The sequence below is a fragment of the Amphiura filiformis genome, chromosome 7, assembly GCF_039555335.1.
Source record: "Amphiura filiformis chromosome 7, Afil_fr2py, whole genome shotgun sequence".
NCBI lineage: Eukaryota > Metazoa > Echinodermata > Ophiuroidea > Amphilepidida > Amphiuridae > Amphiura > Amphiura filiformis.
The window spans coordinates 24592524-24609304 of record NC_092634.1 but is presented as its reverse complement, the minus strand read 5'-3'; the positions used below and the strand labels follow the sequence as shown (position 1 = coordinate 24609304).

The 16781-nt window shown below is 35.1% G+C and overlaps 1 protein-coding gene across 1 annotated transcript; it reads left to right on the top strand.

Annotated features, from left to right (window-relative positions):
- The first annotated feature begins 1179 nt into the window (after positions 1-1179).
- LOC140156315 (betaine--homocysteine S-methyltransferase 1-like) lies at positions 1180-9505 on the top strand. The gene is made up of 7 exons (XM_072179296.1): positions 1180-1223; positions 2240-2430; positions 4666-4860; positions 5200-5311; positions 6307-6500; positions 7777-7858; positions 9215-9505. The coding sequence occupies exons 1-7, from the start codon at positions 1202-1204 to the stop codon at positions 9478-9480; spliced, it is 1062 nt and encodes a 353-aa protein (XP_072035397.1). The 5' UTR covers positions 1180-1201; the 3' UTR covers positions 9481-9505.
- Positions 9506-16781: the final 7276 nt, after the last annotated feature.

The following is a 16781-nucleotide window of genomic DNA, read 5'->3' as shown; positions in this document are numbered from 1 at the left end:
GTGTTCTGGTTAAACATGATCAGTAGGAGCGCTATAGGTCTGGGAATTTCTTTGCTATATTGAAGTTCTGGCAACACTATAGCCATGCCGGTATTCCTATTAAACCCAGGGATATCGATCCACAATGCTAGTACTAGCCTTTAGATTTCACGTGTTGATTTAGAAATTTTTTCAGCCGACAGTGAAAGATGGTGAAATCAAAACGCAAATTCTGACAAAACTATGATATATAGCTCACGGTGATGTGCTTTAGAAAGTTGGGGAAAATCCTTCATTAGCGAACTATATTACTTTGAAAAGCTAAAAGGTTGATCCAAGAAAAAGCTCGCGGGCCGAGCTGAAGCCTATAAAAATCGAATATCTTACACTAAATGACTGAATTTCAGGCCTAAGTTTAACACCAGGATTAAAAAAATCAGTATCAAGCATTATAGTTTTTCCAGCCATTTACTGAAAAAATGAAAATTATTGCTTTTCATTTGGCTGAGAAAAAATTTTTACACTGAAAAGGTGTAACTCAAAATTTTGCTCATTTCAACACCAATTTCGATCGTTTGTATTGCCTCATTAAATGACTGAGTGAGCCTTGCAGAACAAAAGAATCGGTTGTGCAGGTAGCTGACTGCATAGGCCAGGAAGGAAAAAACAGAAATCGAGGCTGTTGTGTTAACCATAAAGAGACACGACATGACATGTTGTTTGTTTGTAAAAATGCATGCTTGAATCTTATTTTATATTTTGTTCTCAAAATTACAAAACATGACTAGGCAATTAGGCGCTAGTAGACAGACGATATACCTTGAAGTCTTATTTATCTCTTAATCATGTTAATGGGCTATTCCAGCTGAAATCCATACACCCTAAATTGAATACATGACTCCCGTCTTCCGCACAGGGAATGTGAATCTCATTCGGGTTTACATGAATGTGTGACGCCATTTGAAATCTACACCCTCTGTGTGGGAGATTAGGTCATGTCTTCCATAGGGGTATATGGATATGAACTGGAATAAGCTGGAATAGCCTAATATCAACAAAGTCTCGTATCGCTTATAACTATAATGCTGATCATATGGATCGGCTCGACACACTGACATTATTATGCATTACCTATCATCACATTCGGTCTACTCCAGCTGATTAACACCGGGATTAACACAAATTGAGGTTGCGTCATCGATTATTGAACTTGAAGGCTGAAATGGCCCTGAATAAAACAAAAGGTAAGATTGCCAGTGTTGGTCGAGGGGGTTTCGATTTGCACCCGGGATTTGCACGAAGTGCGTGACAGAAAAATCACCATCCCCAGTCAAAATGCTGACAATACACAGCCATGCCGAATGCTTGTCTTAGAGCAATGTTCACGTTCCTAGCAGCTTTTTGAAAAACGACCGCGAGGCTGTATGATTGTTCTCTGACTGTTCATAATTGTCGATAGTCCAGTGGTCAACTAGTGCGCGGAAAATCGCGGGTTCGATTTCCATGTTGGCGCATTCTCCGTTTTCTTAACCAAAACCCCTTTGTGCAGACATTTGTTAGAATCGTAAGTTTTTTGGAATTTGTTTGCACTTGTTTAAGTATTCGGGTTTAATGTGAATTTAATCAAATGATCAAGAATCCTTAATATTTATTTTAAGTATGTTTACAACCTTTAATAACATTTTAACAAATTTGAGACAGAATTATGACCGCAAATGGATAAATACAGAAATTACCCTTTTGCTTGACACAGTTAAGGCAGTCGTGTAATAATCGTGCATGCACTTATTATTTTATAATGTGAGTGAAATTGGCGGCGGTTCCCTTCCCGTCATTCAATGGACAATATCTCACCCAAAATACAACGGCAAATTCGCACGAAATCAACAATTTGCATTCTAAATGAAATCGATTTAATATTTTTTAATATTTTACTGAAAATTACCCGCGTGTCAGGAACAATAATATATTCCTCCATTGCATTTCGCTTTGAGCTGTATATACATTTTTTTCCTTATTTAAAAGATCTACTTTATGGTTGACACACGGTATGTGTCTTTATGTTTTTGTACAATGTAAATAAATAGTCAAGTCTAATCTTGTGTACTAGCACATAACGCCGCAAACTTTGAAGTTGTCCATATTGTGAGTCATACTATTATATCACTGCTTTATATGTCCGGCTAGTCTGACTACTAGTAAACATTTATCAGTGTTTATGTTGTTTCATAATGATCTTTAATCACTGTTTCTACCAAAGGTCTTTTGGAGCGTCTCAAAAGCGGAGAAACACTCGTTTGTGCAGAGGGTTATTTGTTTCAATTTGAACGGCGTGGGTATTTAAAAGCCGGTGCGTTTGTACCAGAAGTTGTTCTTGAACATCCAGAATTAATTCGTCAACAGTATGAGGAATATGTCCACGCAGGCAGCGATATTGTTCTGGCGTTTACGGTAAGTTAGTTTAAGCTCATTCGATTTAATAATACGTAATATAACATCCTTACTAGGATAATATAATATCCTGGAACATTTACACTAGGTCCTATCAGCATGATCTTATAATTTATGATTCCAGTATAGACGTTATCGAATACTACGTCACTCGCCCTTATTTAAATCACAGACCATCGATGGTCGATGTTTGAATAAAATTCGGCACTCTGTAAGGTACCAAGGCGCAAATCGCATGATACTACAATAAAACATGAGATAGTTATGAATGGTTGTAGAATCGAGCTATAGACCTGTTCTTCTGTACACAGTTAGAACATAGAGCCAACATGTCTGCCATTTATACCGTTCTAATTGAGTTTATTCGATAGGGTATATAGGCATGATAAGGGTCTTTTCGTCAGAGGTTTTGACTTGAAAAGTGACGTGTTTATATAAATCGTGGCAGTAAAAGTAAAGAATGCGTATGTTATTGAAAGACATGCTTATAATGAGGGCTCACTTACTGAACAATTCTGATTCGGGTAAAAATCTTGGGAAGCTAGCACTACAGAGGAAGTACAGTGACAGAAAAGATCACATGTGAAAATCTATTGTACACAGATTAATACTATGCATAACTGTGATAATATCCAGAGTATTCACAATGAGTTGGCTATGGAGAAACCTAATTCCTACACCTGCCTACTAACAACCTACTAAAATGCCCCTTTGGGAGGGAACAAACCAGAACTTCGATGACGTCCTATGAGCAAAAGTCCCTTGTTAAGGGGGATGATTAAACAAACGTTTTAAGCAGTTTAAAATTTTGGCCCTGTTGGCCCTGTGGGATTGACCTTTGACACGTTTTGTCTTAAATCTCTGTAACCATAATCGTAATTCTTTACAGTAATCTAAGCATTTTTCATTTTAGACGCCTGTATTATGGATTTACCCCTTCTAGAGTTGGCCCACACTTTTGAAAGGAGCATTATAGCTAATGTTATTAGTATTTTATTATCTCAAAGAACCTAAATCAACCTCTAACTCTTCCTTTGGTCTCGCGGTCACGAAAACCCTACATATCCCAGCAAACACAAAACGTTTTCGACATCATTCGCAAAAGGTTATGAAAGGTTGTCAGAAAACGTTTAAATGTCGGGTTATATAAAGGGTATATTAAGGGTATAAAACGTTTTCATAACATTAAAAATCATTTTTTGATAATCTACTGCTCAGCAAATAAAAATGTTTTAGAGAAAACGTTTAAATGTCGGGTTATATAAAGGGTATAAAACGTTTTAATAACATTCCAAAAACATTTTTGAAAATTTGATACAAAACATTCTAAACAGAATGTTATTTTGGGGTTGAAAAAATATTTTGCGAAAAATGTTTGCCCAAAATATTTGCAATAACGTTTTAAAAAGTTTTCATAACCCGACATTTAAATGTTATTAAAACGTTTTGAAAAATACATTTTAAGAACATTTCTGTGTTTGCTGAGTGCAAATATTTAAACATAATGTGATTTAAGTGTTGACAAAATATTTGGCCAAAAATGTTTGCAAAAAAGACATTTCGAAAACATTTGAAAAATATTGTTGTAGTGTGTTTTCATACAAAACGTCCCGACATTTTAATGTAATTAAAACGTTTTTATGTCAACCAAAAGCCAAAATATAACTTATTAAAAACGTTTTTAAAACGTTTTTGTGTTTGCTGGGATGATCCTTCTAATAATAAACACTATTTCTCTAATTTAGGATACTGGTGAAGGGTAAACGGAATCCTTTAATAGTAAGCTTTCCAAAATCAAGTGAATTTTAAGAAAGTCCCGCTGACAAGAATGTGATAAAAAATCCAAACACTTGCACCAAATGTTTCCTTTTTGGCTCAGAATAAACCTATTACTAAAATAAAACTTTACCTTTTTACTCCCCGCGATATTTTTTTAATAATTTTCAAGGAGGCTATATACCTGCATCAAATTGAGGGCAGACTTTGACAAAAGATCTCGTTCCCATAAAACAATATCACTATTAATTAATCAGATAACCGTGTTTTAAATTATGATAGCACACAGTTATATTAGAGGGCGGCATTTCCAACACATTGCTAGCTATCAATAACGCTGAAAAATGATTAATACAATGTATATTCGCCACACAACGCAAAGGAAGTGTTATTCTTTTTCATGTTTAGCTAAGTCTTTCTCTGACAGCATACATTTGTTGGATTCTTGTGTTTTTACAGTATTATGCCCACCGAGCCAAGTTAGCAGTGATCGATCGAGAGAAGGATGTAGAGAAAATGAATCGTGAAGCATTGAGGATAGCTCGTGAGGTTGCAGACAAGACGGGAACACTTATGGCGGGAAATATCTCTAATTCAACGGTATATAATCCCGAAGACTCTGAATGGAAACAGAAAGCGACAGCAATGTTTAAGGTACAGTGCTATTTATTTTACATGTCTCTTTCATGCTGCCAGCTCAAGAACAGTTATATAGTATAAGCATGATAGGCAGGTACATCCCAGGAAAAAACTGCTGCAATTTTCTACCAAAACCAAACTTGGCACATAATTATTATGTTTATTATAATTTATCTTATGTTACTTGGGAAAATACAAACAAAATAAGCCCAGGGGCCATCTCGATTTTTTCCTTAAATCCAAGATGGCGCCCAAAATCAGCAAGTGTACTATTCTCGTCGTTGTCTTCTAATATTATCTTCTTCTTCGTCTTCTTCTTCATCTTTTTTCTCTTCCTCTGCGTTCTTTTTCTAGGAACAAATCGAATGGGCCGTTGATGCAGGAGCTGATTTTATGATAGCAGAGACTTACGGTGATTTAGCAGAAGCAATGGTGGCATTGGAATGTATCAAGACTTACGGAAAAGGTAGAAAATAATTATGTTTAATATAAACATAACATAATTATACACAACGAGATCAGTTTCCTCGGCGTTTCATGAGATTCGTTCGGTAAAGATTTTTGTATCTGGTCAAATGTGCAAGATGTGGTTGCAGTGCCATGATTAACTTTCTAACTTCATCATAATGATGGAGGTATGAAGTTACTTCTGTCATGTTTTATGTCGACCCCTTCAAGAATAGGCCAATCCTCTTCACTTCATATAGGGCCACGATATAGTGCCTGGCATCGTAGATCTGTAATTGTCTGTACTTTCGTGTTACTTTCTGGCAACTACATATTAAAGCACACTCATAAAATAAAGGAAGACTGCGAATGCAAATAATTATGGTTAATTATTCAGCGGCATAGAAAATATCGCGATGGAAATTTATGCTTTCCAACTTCATCGACTGTCGTTCAATCATTGCTTAAAATATGATCTGTATGTGAAATGGCATACAGATCATAACCAGTGTCCTTCGACTATATTTTTAATTACGTGTTTATAAATACGCACGTGACCCATGGGCGTGACATACCACGACCACCAATCCTCATGCTATATTGACCAATATTCGGACAGGAGAGGAACTTTTTAGAAAAATATTATCAAAGCTTATACTAACTTAAATAGCAAAATTATTACACATTCATTTTTTTTGGGGGGGGGACATTATCGACGGAAACGTTTACAATAATATCACAAAATGAAACAAAATAGACAATTTTGCTGCACAATCTGGCGTCGTTTACAGCCTTTGCATTCAAAATGTACAGGTTTACCACCCGCTGTGCCGAAGGTTACTTTCAGACTTAATGTGTACAAGCTGTTATGGCGGCGCCGAAGTGGTCACGTGCGTATTATAAATACGTATTTATAAATATAGTCTAAGCACACTGTTAACAGAAATAAATTGCAAAACAAACAAAAAAGACAGCTCAATCATAATGATACACATATCACAATTATCATTGCAGGTATGCCAGCTGTAATCAACATGGCAATACATCGTATAATTGTAGACGGCAAACCAGCTACTTTAGATGGCGTAGTATTTGCCGATGCCATGAGACAACTGGAGGCAGCAGGGGCAGATGTCGTAGGACTCAATTGCGCCCGTGGACCGGCTACTATGTTGCCCTTGTTAGAAGAACTTAAACAAGTAGTAACGGTACTTTTTATTATTTCACTTTTAAGGGCTCCGATAGGGGCAAACTTAAAGTACGGGTTACTGGAGAGGGGAAGCAACGAGTCATCACAGCGATAATAATCACCGTGCCGCCGAGTGCGAATGCGTATTTATTTTGTAAGGTTCATCTTTTTTTTTCTTTTTCTTTTTTTTTAAATTTTTGCGCGTTTTATCCAAATTTGAATTTTGATGATATTTCAAGAAAGCGACATACCAAAGACAAATCTTTGGGCACGTACTTTTTAGGGTTAATGTAGCTCTTTTCCGCATACCTACTTTACCATTCGTTTTGGTGATATACCAATATCATATATTTTGTGACTGCATTTTGGCATTTTAACGATGCCTTTTAAGCTTAATTACCGTGAAATTATTGCAAACCAGAGAATGCATAAGTATTGGCTCTGCATAAATGTCGTATTCCTCTCGGTGGGTGTTTTCATAATATGATTACTTTGAATTCATTGTAACAACATCAAAATTTACCTCTGAATAAATGGTTCATGGTTGCGTTCGGAAAAGCCGTAGTCTAGACTATGTTTTATATTTCCCGCATGAAAGCCCGCGTCTCACTCACGCAATAGTATTTACCTTCAGGAAATTTCTGAGCAGCAGAATATGAAACCATCTAATCATATCAAATGGCCGATGATGTAGCATATCCATAACATCTGCATCCTTCTAATTAACTAGAATATTGAGATTGAGAAGATACTTCAGTTAATTCACCGAGGAAAAACATGCTTCATACTTTTAATACACATCTATTATTAGACCGATTTTGGAATACGCTTCGGTCGTACGGAATCCTAGAATTAAAATATTCATTTAACTCCCCATAGAAAAGGCTTGAAAATATGAGTTTCAAGCAAGAGGTCAGGACAACAATTCTAAAACAGTTCTTTGGCAACAGAGTTAAAGCTTGAAATTTACTTACGTACGAGACGAGAAGTTATATAAGAGAACATTGACTTGGCGTGTAACATCATTGTATTGAAATTTAAACACACAACGGCATAAAGTTCCTGTGTTGTATTCGTATTACGAGGGCTTTTTTCCCATGACGCACTGCATATAATGGCCTCTCCCCAGCAACCGCTGGAGGCGCATCGTATTATGAATCAACCGAATTGTTTGATACATGTTTGCCACTGGTTACAGCGTCATCCCATGCCATCGCGCGTTTACATACCACGTTCACATAGTGCTGTTTAATGATATATTGATCATATTGATTTGTATCTCCATAATTCTACAGGTGCCCGTAGCAGCCTTACCTGTGGTATACCGGACTTCGGAGAAAGAACCAAATTTCCAAGCTTTAACGGATCCTTTGACAGGTATTGCTTTTGTTCTCGAATAAATATTCAACTAAATATCGTTTAGTGGTAGTGGTCTTCTCTCTCGCTTCACACCATTGTGACCCGGGTTCAATTCCCAGTGTTGCCACATGTGAGTTTGGTTACCGATCCTCGCAGGTTTTTCTCCTGCTTCTAAAATTGGACCTCTTCTCATATCCCTGTTTCGTCATATTCGGTTGGCATCCCTTTGATTTAGTAGCATCTGAACACTCTTGGGCTTTGTCTGGCTTCGACCGAATGTTATAAATACAAATGTTTAAAAAATACCATATCTTTACATCTTTGTGATTTAAAAATATATCCTGGTAAGATTTGATAATGTCTTATAAGACCATGTGCATAAAAAGTCTCATATGTGACGTGTCATGTCAAAAGGAGACACTTTTGGGCAGGTTATCAATTTCGAGGTTTTTACATATCTTAAATATAGAGATATTTTGCTCCATAACGCCGTTTTCCCCAATGAAATCCGACATTCCTAATCGAAGATATTAAGTTCGTAAGTTATGGTATTACAAACTTGGAAATTGAGATATCTGCCTTTAAAAATATTATTGACAATGTTGAGAGTAGGAATTACCTTGAAAAATGTCTCAAAAATACAAGATGTCAGTTATATTCCGGTCTGAAACTCTCAGACAATATTTTAAACATTTATAACATCACAAATTCGCAAGAAACCCAAATTGTGAAAAAATCAACCCGGGCAGATTTTTGGCTATTTCTCCATTTACGATCCTGCCCAAAAGTGTCTCCTTTTGACATGACATGTCACATATGTGTACAGACAAAAACGTGTTTTTATTTTTTTTTTTTTGCAAGGATCCAAACTGAGATTCAGAAACACAAAGAATTGAGTTGTATCTTCTGTGAATAATTATCATTTAATTTACTTACAACATGTACAAGAAGGTCGTATCTGCATTTTCATCATTTTGCAGAAGAGGTCTATTTGTGTTTCAAATGGTAGTTTGTGAAGGGCAGAATTTTAATGAAAAGGTCAACTACACAAGTGCTATTATTGTTATACACACTACAAAGTCTCCTGCTGTTTCATCCCGTACAAACTAAAACATTTCCAATTCATCAACATATTATGCCACAGCATTCTAACTAATGAAATAACTCTGCTAAAGGCCAAATTATTACTAACACGGAGCATTAATGTGTCAAAACAAACTCAAGAAATCAAAAAGTTGTCATAATATTATTATATTTTTCACATTTTTGTCATTCAATAGACTCAAATAATACAATGCAATAAAAGTATGAACTACTAAGTTGCACATAGTTTTACGTTAAATGTTTGATTTTATTTTTACCTTTTACTTGTAGGTGAGAAACTCTTCCCAATCAACCTCGACTGTATGCAATGCAACAGGGCTGACATCGTCAAGTTCGGTAAACGCTGCAAAGAATTGGGTGTACAATTCGTCGGTCTTTGCTGTGGGAATTCAGCTCATTATACCAGAGCTTTGGCTGAATCGGTAGGAAAGAATCCACCTGCAAGCAGATACTCTCCCAATTTAGAGCAACATTTTGCTTTAGGAAAATTGCAAAATAATAGCTACAATGTTACCCATGTCAAGACCAACTTTTGAATAAGTTTGATAAACCCTGCGTTTGTGTTATTAAGGTTAGCAACTATAAAAAGTGTTGCGATTTGATTGTTCACAGCATCTTGCAAATGGTAGTGAGCTTTGGCAAAAATCGCATTGACCATTTCATAGCGAATGTGTAAAAGAATTCAAATATCACAGATATACTTTTATAGGTCCTGTGTTAAGTTATGTTGCAAAGAGGGCTGCAACGTATATATAACTCAAGCTTTTCAAAGTATATGATTTGTAAAATGAACTTTTGTAAAACATCAAAGTGCTATTTATCAATAATATATTGATTTAGATAATAAAAATCGATTATTTTTCTCTTGGCTGCTTCGACCAACAATACCTCGTCTACCCTTAAGGCGGCACTGCACCGTATATAATTACGCGTGTATATAACACACAATTATTTATATTGTTATAGCATAAGACACGGCGTATACACTTATTATAAAATATAAGAGTACATAATAATAAATATATTTTGTCACTTTATTAACAATAACCATTTTGCAATGATAATACGATGATTAGATTAAACAACGATAAATACAATATCCAGGCTTGTGCTTTTTTTTATATAGTATGAGCTTGGAACGATCCATGGATTTCCCATGGATTAGCATGTGTCCCTAACGGACCAACCTGGGTAAACAAACAAACAAACAAACAAACAAACAAAAAATATAATGGTGCGCATATTATTGTGGCTGCATAATAAAGCCTTAACAAAAAGTAACGCAGCCGTTATAAATACGACTATATCTTCAAAAGAAATATTCGTATTCAAGACAATATAACATAGAAAGAACGAAGGTTAATATACGCGAGTTTTGATACCCAATATATGCAATGTCGTCCGATATTAGCAACACAGTAGTGTTTTTAAAGAATCATACCCAAATTTAAAAATTGCAGTAAATTGTATTGATTTGAAATATGTGCGAAGATAGCAGGTTTTACATGCCATAGTGCTTAATGTGTAATAACCATTGATCTGATCGCTGTAAAATGCAGCTTTTAAGTTTGGGTATTTTTCTGTAAAAACACCACTGTTTCGCTAATATTGAACGATATTTGACCATTACAGTTGCAATACACCTGATGAGCTATATGACATCATCACCCAATTTACATGTCGCCGTTATTTAATAGTGTATTTAATATGCAAATAACCACTTTCCTTGCTCCACAGTGTATCGGGAAATAACCCTTTGTTATGCTAAATAGTTTTCCCAATTTAACATGTTGAAGGCCACACTTGCCATACCTCAGTAAACATCAAAAGAGGATTTAGCTGTGTTCCATCTGTAGGAATTTCTAGCGTATTATATTTCTGTTGTGTATTTGCCAAATACCAAATATGGGCATTATGACCAATATTAATGAATATTGCATGATACCAGGGAAAATAGCCCGATGGTGTCAAACTTTGGCTAGAATATACTTTATGGTCGATACTATCGAGTGAGTTTGATATTTTTATGAATGAAGTGTACAGTAGTAGTAGCCACATCCACATTCATCACGAAACAGTGAAATGCTTGGTTGAAATGACATCAGGTACCTGTGTCGGTTTTTTTTTTTTTTTTTAATGTAATTTGAAGATATTCAAATCAATATTAATCGTGATATTTTGGCCTAAAAACTTTTTTCTTATAAAACGAACGTTTTCGTGGCTTTTAGGGCCGCTCCAGACTCCGAGTATTCGACGTTATTTAATCTAGTCTCATTCTATTTCCAGTAATGTGTAAGTTCTAACGAATACTTGATGACGTAAAATCAATAATATGTTACGTAGAATATTTAGTAGAAATATATTATCGCTTTTACGTCATCAAACATTCGTTATTTATAACATTCGGCCGAAGCCAGGCTAAACCCAATAGTGCTCAGAGGCTACTAAATTCAAGGGATGCCTCCAGATATGACGGGACAGGGATATGGGAAGAGGTCCGATTTTAGAAGCAGAAGGAAAACCGGAGCACCCGGAGAAAAACCTGCGAGGACGAGCATGGATCGGCAACCAAACTCACATGTGGCACCGCGGGGAATTGAACCCAGGCCACAGTGGTGAGAAGCGAGTGAGAAGACCACTGCACTAACCCGCCCTCAACGTAGATATTGTTTAAGGGGGGTTAGTTACTTTTTTTTTTAGATGTTTATGCAAACATCTCAAAAAAAGGAACTAACCCCCCTTAAAAATATCCATTATTCAAAAAAGGACTATTGTATTACATTACTGAACATGTTCATCAGGACTGTTATGAAACATAATAGTAGAATTTTATTATTTCTAGTCCAATAAATAGTACTCAATGTGGACGTTTCGATGTCTACCAGTCATCTTTTTCTACACTATTGTTGTTGTGACGATCTTCTGTATACCACTGATGCTGAAAAATAACTGGAAGAAGAACTGGCAACCACGTTGCTAAGCAACCATTAGCATCAGTGGTATACAGAAGATCGTCACAACAACAATAGTGTGGAAAAAGATGTCTGGTAGACATCGAAACGTCCACATTGAGTACTGATTATTGGACTAGAAATAAGAAAATTCTACTATTATATTGTATTACAAATCTGTAAAATGCGTTAAAAGCAGAATTTATTTCTGCGCATTTTGACACCTCATTTGATACAATAGCCCAGAAAACAATAAAACACCGGTCAATTTAATGTAGTGAGGTCCAGATTTAAAAATGAGGTGTCAAAATGCGCAGAAATAAATTCTGCTTCCAACGCATTTTACAGATTTGTAATACAATCGCCCGTTTTTGAATAATGGTCATTATTTAAGGGGGGTTAGTTACTTTTTTAGATGTTTATTTTAGGCATGATTCACTTTTAGTTCCGCGACAGTGTAACACATGATGCATATTGATTTTGAACACTTTATACGATTATTCTAGTTTGAAAAAACTAGCCGACTTGGCTAGCAATCAAGAGCTATCACGGTGGCGTAAAACTCTTTATGGCTTAGAAATAATTCGTCATGTTAAAACAAATTTGAGAACTGAACAAGTATACCGGAAAAGGTAATGTAAATCGGCCGTCGCAGAAAAACAACAGTGCTACAACCAACAAGCGGTTGGACAAATAAATAAATGAAGTGGAGAAAAATTGAAGCATTGAAGTCTTTCAAATCCTATAAAGTTACATTGATCTGGTCTTAGGCATGTGCATATAGATTCACATTCAAGTAAATAGGCACTACCCTGTTTTGGCGAGTGATTTTTAGCTTTTCAACTTTTGATGACTTTTTGAACATTTTCAACTTTGACCCCAAAATTTTCCCAGTCTCACGGAAAGACCTCCTTATTTGGGAAAGACTTTCCCCAATCTCAAGAAAAGACCCCCGGGGAAACTCACTAAAAATGGGTGAGGATATGTGCGGCAACATTGACCCCCATTTTTCAACTCCCTCTCACCCAATGACGCCCTTTCTTATTTTACTGAACTCCCTCTCACCCAATGGTCCCTTTTTTGTTTTCCTGTCACCAAAGGACTCACTTTTTTCCAAAGATTTTGCGAACATTTCTGATAATCTCTCACTGAATGACCCCGTTTTTTTTCTTCAGTTTTTTCTCAAATTTTTTCCTCAAACTTTTTTGAAAATTTTGATGAATTTTTGAAAAACAAAAATTTATTCACAGTCTCACTGAATGACCAGTTTTTGGTAAGATCATTTTGGGGGCCTTTCTCACTGAAAGACACTCTTTGTAATGTCTAGGTTCTCACCGAAAGAAGCTGAAAGAGCCCTAGTTTCGAACTGCTGTCCGCACATCCCAGTCACTTCCAAAGTCGAGTGCCCCCGGGTAAAAGACCTTTAAATAGCGGTGTGGCTTCCTTTTTAGTTTAAAAAATATAGGATGGCCTTTAAAAGCGTTGAGCAAATTGTCCTTAATATTTTATCATCTCGATCGGGTTAACCATGTTAACTCAACACGTAACAGCTGAGAAAACTCCCACCTATAAACATGATAAAAGAAAGATATACCTAGTCTCTGCGCAGTCACTAGTCAGTTTAAGTAATATTAAAACCAAGTTTAAAAATTAAATTGTAAGAACGATATTGTAGAGGCGACTTATCTCTGATTCACCTTCTATGACCCAAATATATAGCTTTAAGAAGCAACCAATCATATGAGTAAATATGACATTATCTGCCAAATTATACTAGGGTGGAAGCCTACGATGTTACGGGCAAAGGTCATAAAAGGTATTCATTTAACTTGCATTTGTTATTCAAGAGCAACTACATATGTAGCACGTGTTTATACATATAGGATTTTATCTGGATTACTCTACCCCCGGGACTCTACCAGCCCGGGTCTACCAGACGGGTTTTGGTGCATTGCATACGAACGTAAAGGTAGGTGCTGCATACTGATATAGGCTAAATGAGACGATTTGGATCTTAAATCTGCATTCCGTGTTATAATGTATTTTGCAACCGTTATTGTAGTCTGGTTTGGTAGGTATATATTGTTACATTTCTGTATGATAGTTTTGGCAATGCATCATCGCCACAGCTACACATGCTTAAATTAAATCTAGTAAAATTGGTCTACACAGCGACCAGAAAAACGCAAAAAAAGTTCTTTTTTCAGCGGACGACCAGGAACCGCGTTTAGGGGGGGGGGGGGGTCCAAAACATGTTTTCTAGAAAAAAGGTTCTTTTTTTACTTCTAGTTGATTCGTTTTAGTGATCCCGCCAAAAGCGTGTTTCCCCTACTCCATTCTGAGACATCTTTGGGTATTTTTGTTAATATCAAAACCATGCTTATGTCTCTTTGAGATACAATTTTGTTTAGGGTGTAAAAGTTGTTGCGAAACAGGGCTAAATTCCTGTTCAGGGTGTTTTTGTTTTTGTTTTGTGTTTGATTGAACACAAAACGGCAAATCCAGTTTAGGGTATATTTAGAAAATGATACTTGAATCTACACCCTCCCCCCCCCCCATCATCATTTCGTTTGATTATTACATCTGGATCTATCAATCTGTTTTATCCTTTATTTAACACATTAGCATTTGCATTTAGGCATCAATGTATGTGGCTATGGTCTCCCATTTTCATTGACATTGGAATTAATATAAAAGGTAACAAAAAGCCCTCATTTCGTAAAAATGGTGTGATATTTTAATTTCCTTGAACATGGTAAATACATAAACATAAAACTCATTCGTTTCACTTTTGAATACATTGGTCCCAAAAGTTTTAACATGTTACATTCTATAAGGCAAATAAAAAAACACGGAACCGAACCACAAAAGGTAATATTTATACCATACATCCCATGTTCACTACAAGTGGGTTACGTATCATTCAGTCATATTGTACAATCGAATCATAGCAAACAATATGATGAATAAAAAGCTATTAATGAGCAATTAGGAGTAGATACAAAAGGTCAGAAGTCTATATGCGATGATAAATTGACATTATTTGGATTAGCAGGTAGCAGGTTTTCCAACTGTATGAACACAAGTAACCCATATTATTAAGTGTTATGTAGGACATGATAAGATAAAAACAATTGTCACTCATTATTTATTATCTAATCTATGAAGACAAGATCATGGCGATAACATATTTGCATCATATAAATCCGTTTTGCATAAATAAATTAGATCTCTTTTTTTATAATTTGTCGATAGTTTGATTTTGATTTAATTGTTGTTTTGTTAAGATAATGCAATTTCTTAAAATAATCTTTATTTCACTCATAATGGTAACGTAGCTTTTTAGCTTAACATTTTAAATCTTTATTTAATATACATTTCTCTTTCTTTTAAATTTGAAAATGTAATGGAATTGTTCATTTTGTAATAAATTATATTGCACGTTTTGATACTAAGTATAAATGTGAGCTATCCGTGTGGTACCACAAGAACTTCGTAGATATTTTTAATTTTTAAATGTTTTGTTGTAAATTGAGATTAGCAATTTGTTATGAGTTAGTAATTAATAGTAAATTGTGCAAATTTTCAACATCCAACATATTTTAAAAATTGTATATCATAAATATCGATGCTTAAACAAAAATCATTTAAACGTCACTTATATCACGTTTTATTATATTTTTGATGTTAACGTTTATACATTATAGGTTTTTGTCATGAGTATAGTAACTAACATTAAACCACATTATAAAACCCTAATTTTTTTTTCTAAGTGCCGTATTGTTCATCAATATCGTACTATGAGTAACTTGTTGAAAGATTGCAACAATTACAATGATCATTTTACTTCACCATGTCATGTTATATATTCAATCACTCAATATAATATTGTCTATATCGTAGACTATATAGACAGCCAAAGGTTAATGTTAATATCCAATATTGACATACCATACCCGCACATATGGATGCAAATTTGAAAAAAGTTAAATGTTAATATTCAATATTAACATACCAGGATACCGGCAAAATAATATTATGGAAAAAGTTCAAGTGTCAGTTGGGAATCATTTATTATCATAATGAACTTGAACTTTTATTGATAAAGATAATTTATTGATAAATTACTGCTGACAAAAATGCAATTATCAAAACATAATATATATACCGTAAAAACCTGATAGTTAGCATATGTGCTTTCTATAGAGCGCAGTTGAAAACATAACATTGTACCAGTTGAGACACACATTTGCAGGTTTACTTGTTCGTATATAACTATGTGTATCTATGACTTGCTCAAAACCCTCTACACTTTTGTGAATGGGGCTTTTCATGTTTGCATGTTTTAAAAGCGCTCGATAGTAAGCACATATGCTAACTATCGATTTTTACGGTAGAAGACTATTATGCCATATAAAATTAATTCCTCCTCCCCATCCGCATCGTTTTCTGTAGTTGATGTTCTTTAAATTATCAAGTATAACTTAATTTTGTAAGTTCCAGCAATGATCATTATGATCATGATGATTACAGAGTTAATTAAGCAACATTTTGTAGTATTTTACCCTCAACACCTTAATATAAAAAAGTGTCCCATCGTTTCCAAGACAGGAATGCATGGTCAATTCATGAAACTCCTCTGTACGAGAACCAGAAAATAATTTTATGTGGCCTTATTAGAACAGTGCGCTCGTAATACAATAAATTAAATAATGTGGGTAACAAGGCGAGTTGAACATTTGATACGGGTCACATTTTATTTGCTTAACAACGATTATATTTATTCACATTCACTTAGGTTCTATTAATGTAAAGGAAATAGGCTCGTACACTGGTATCTGCTTGGCTTACCCAAAGTTCTACATAGAACATCTGTATATTATTTG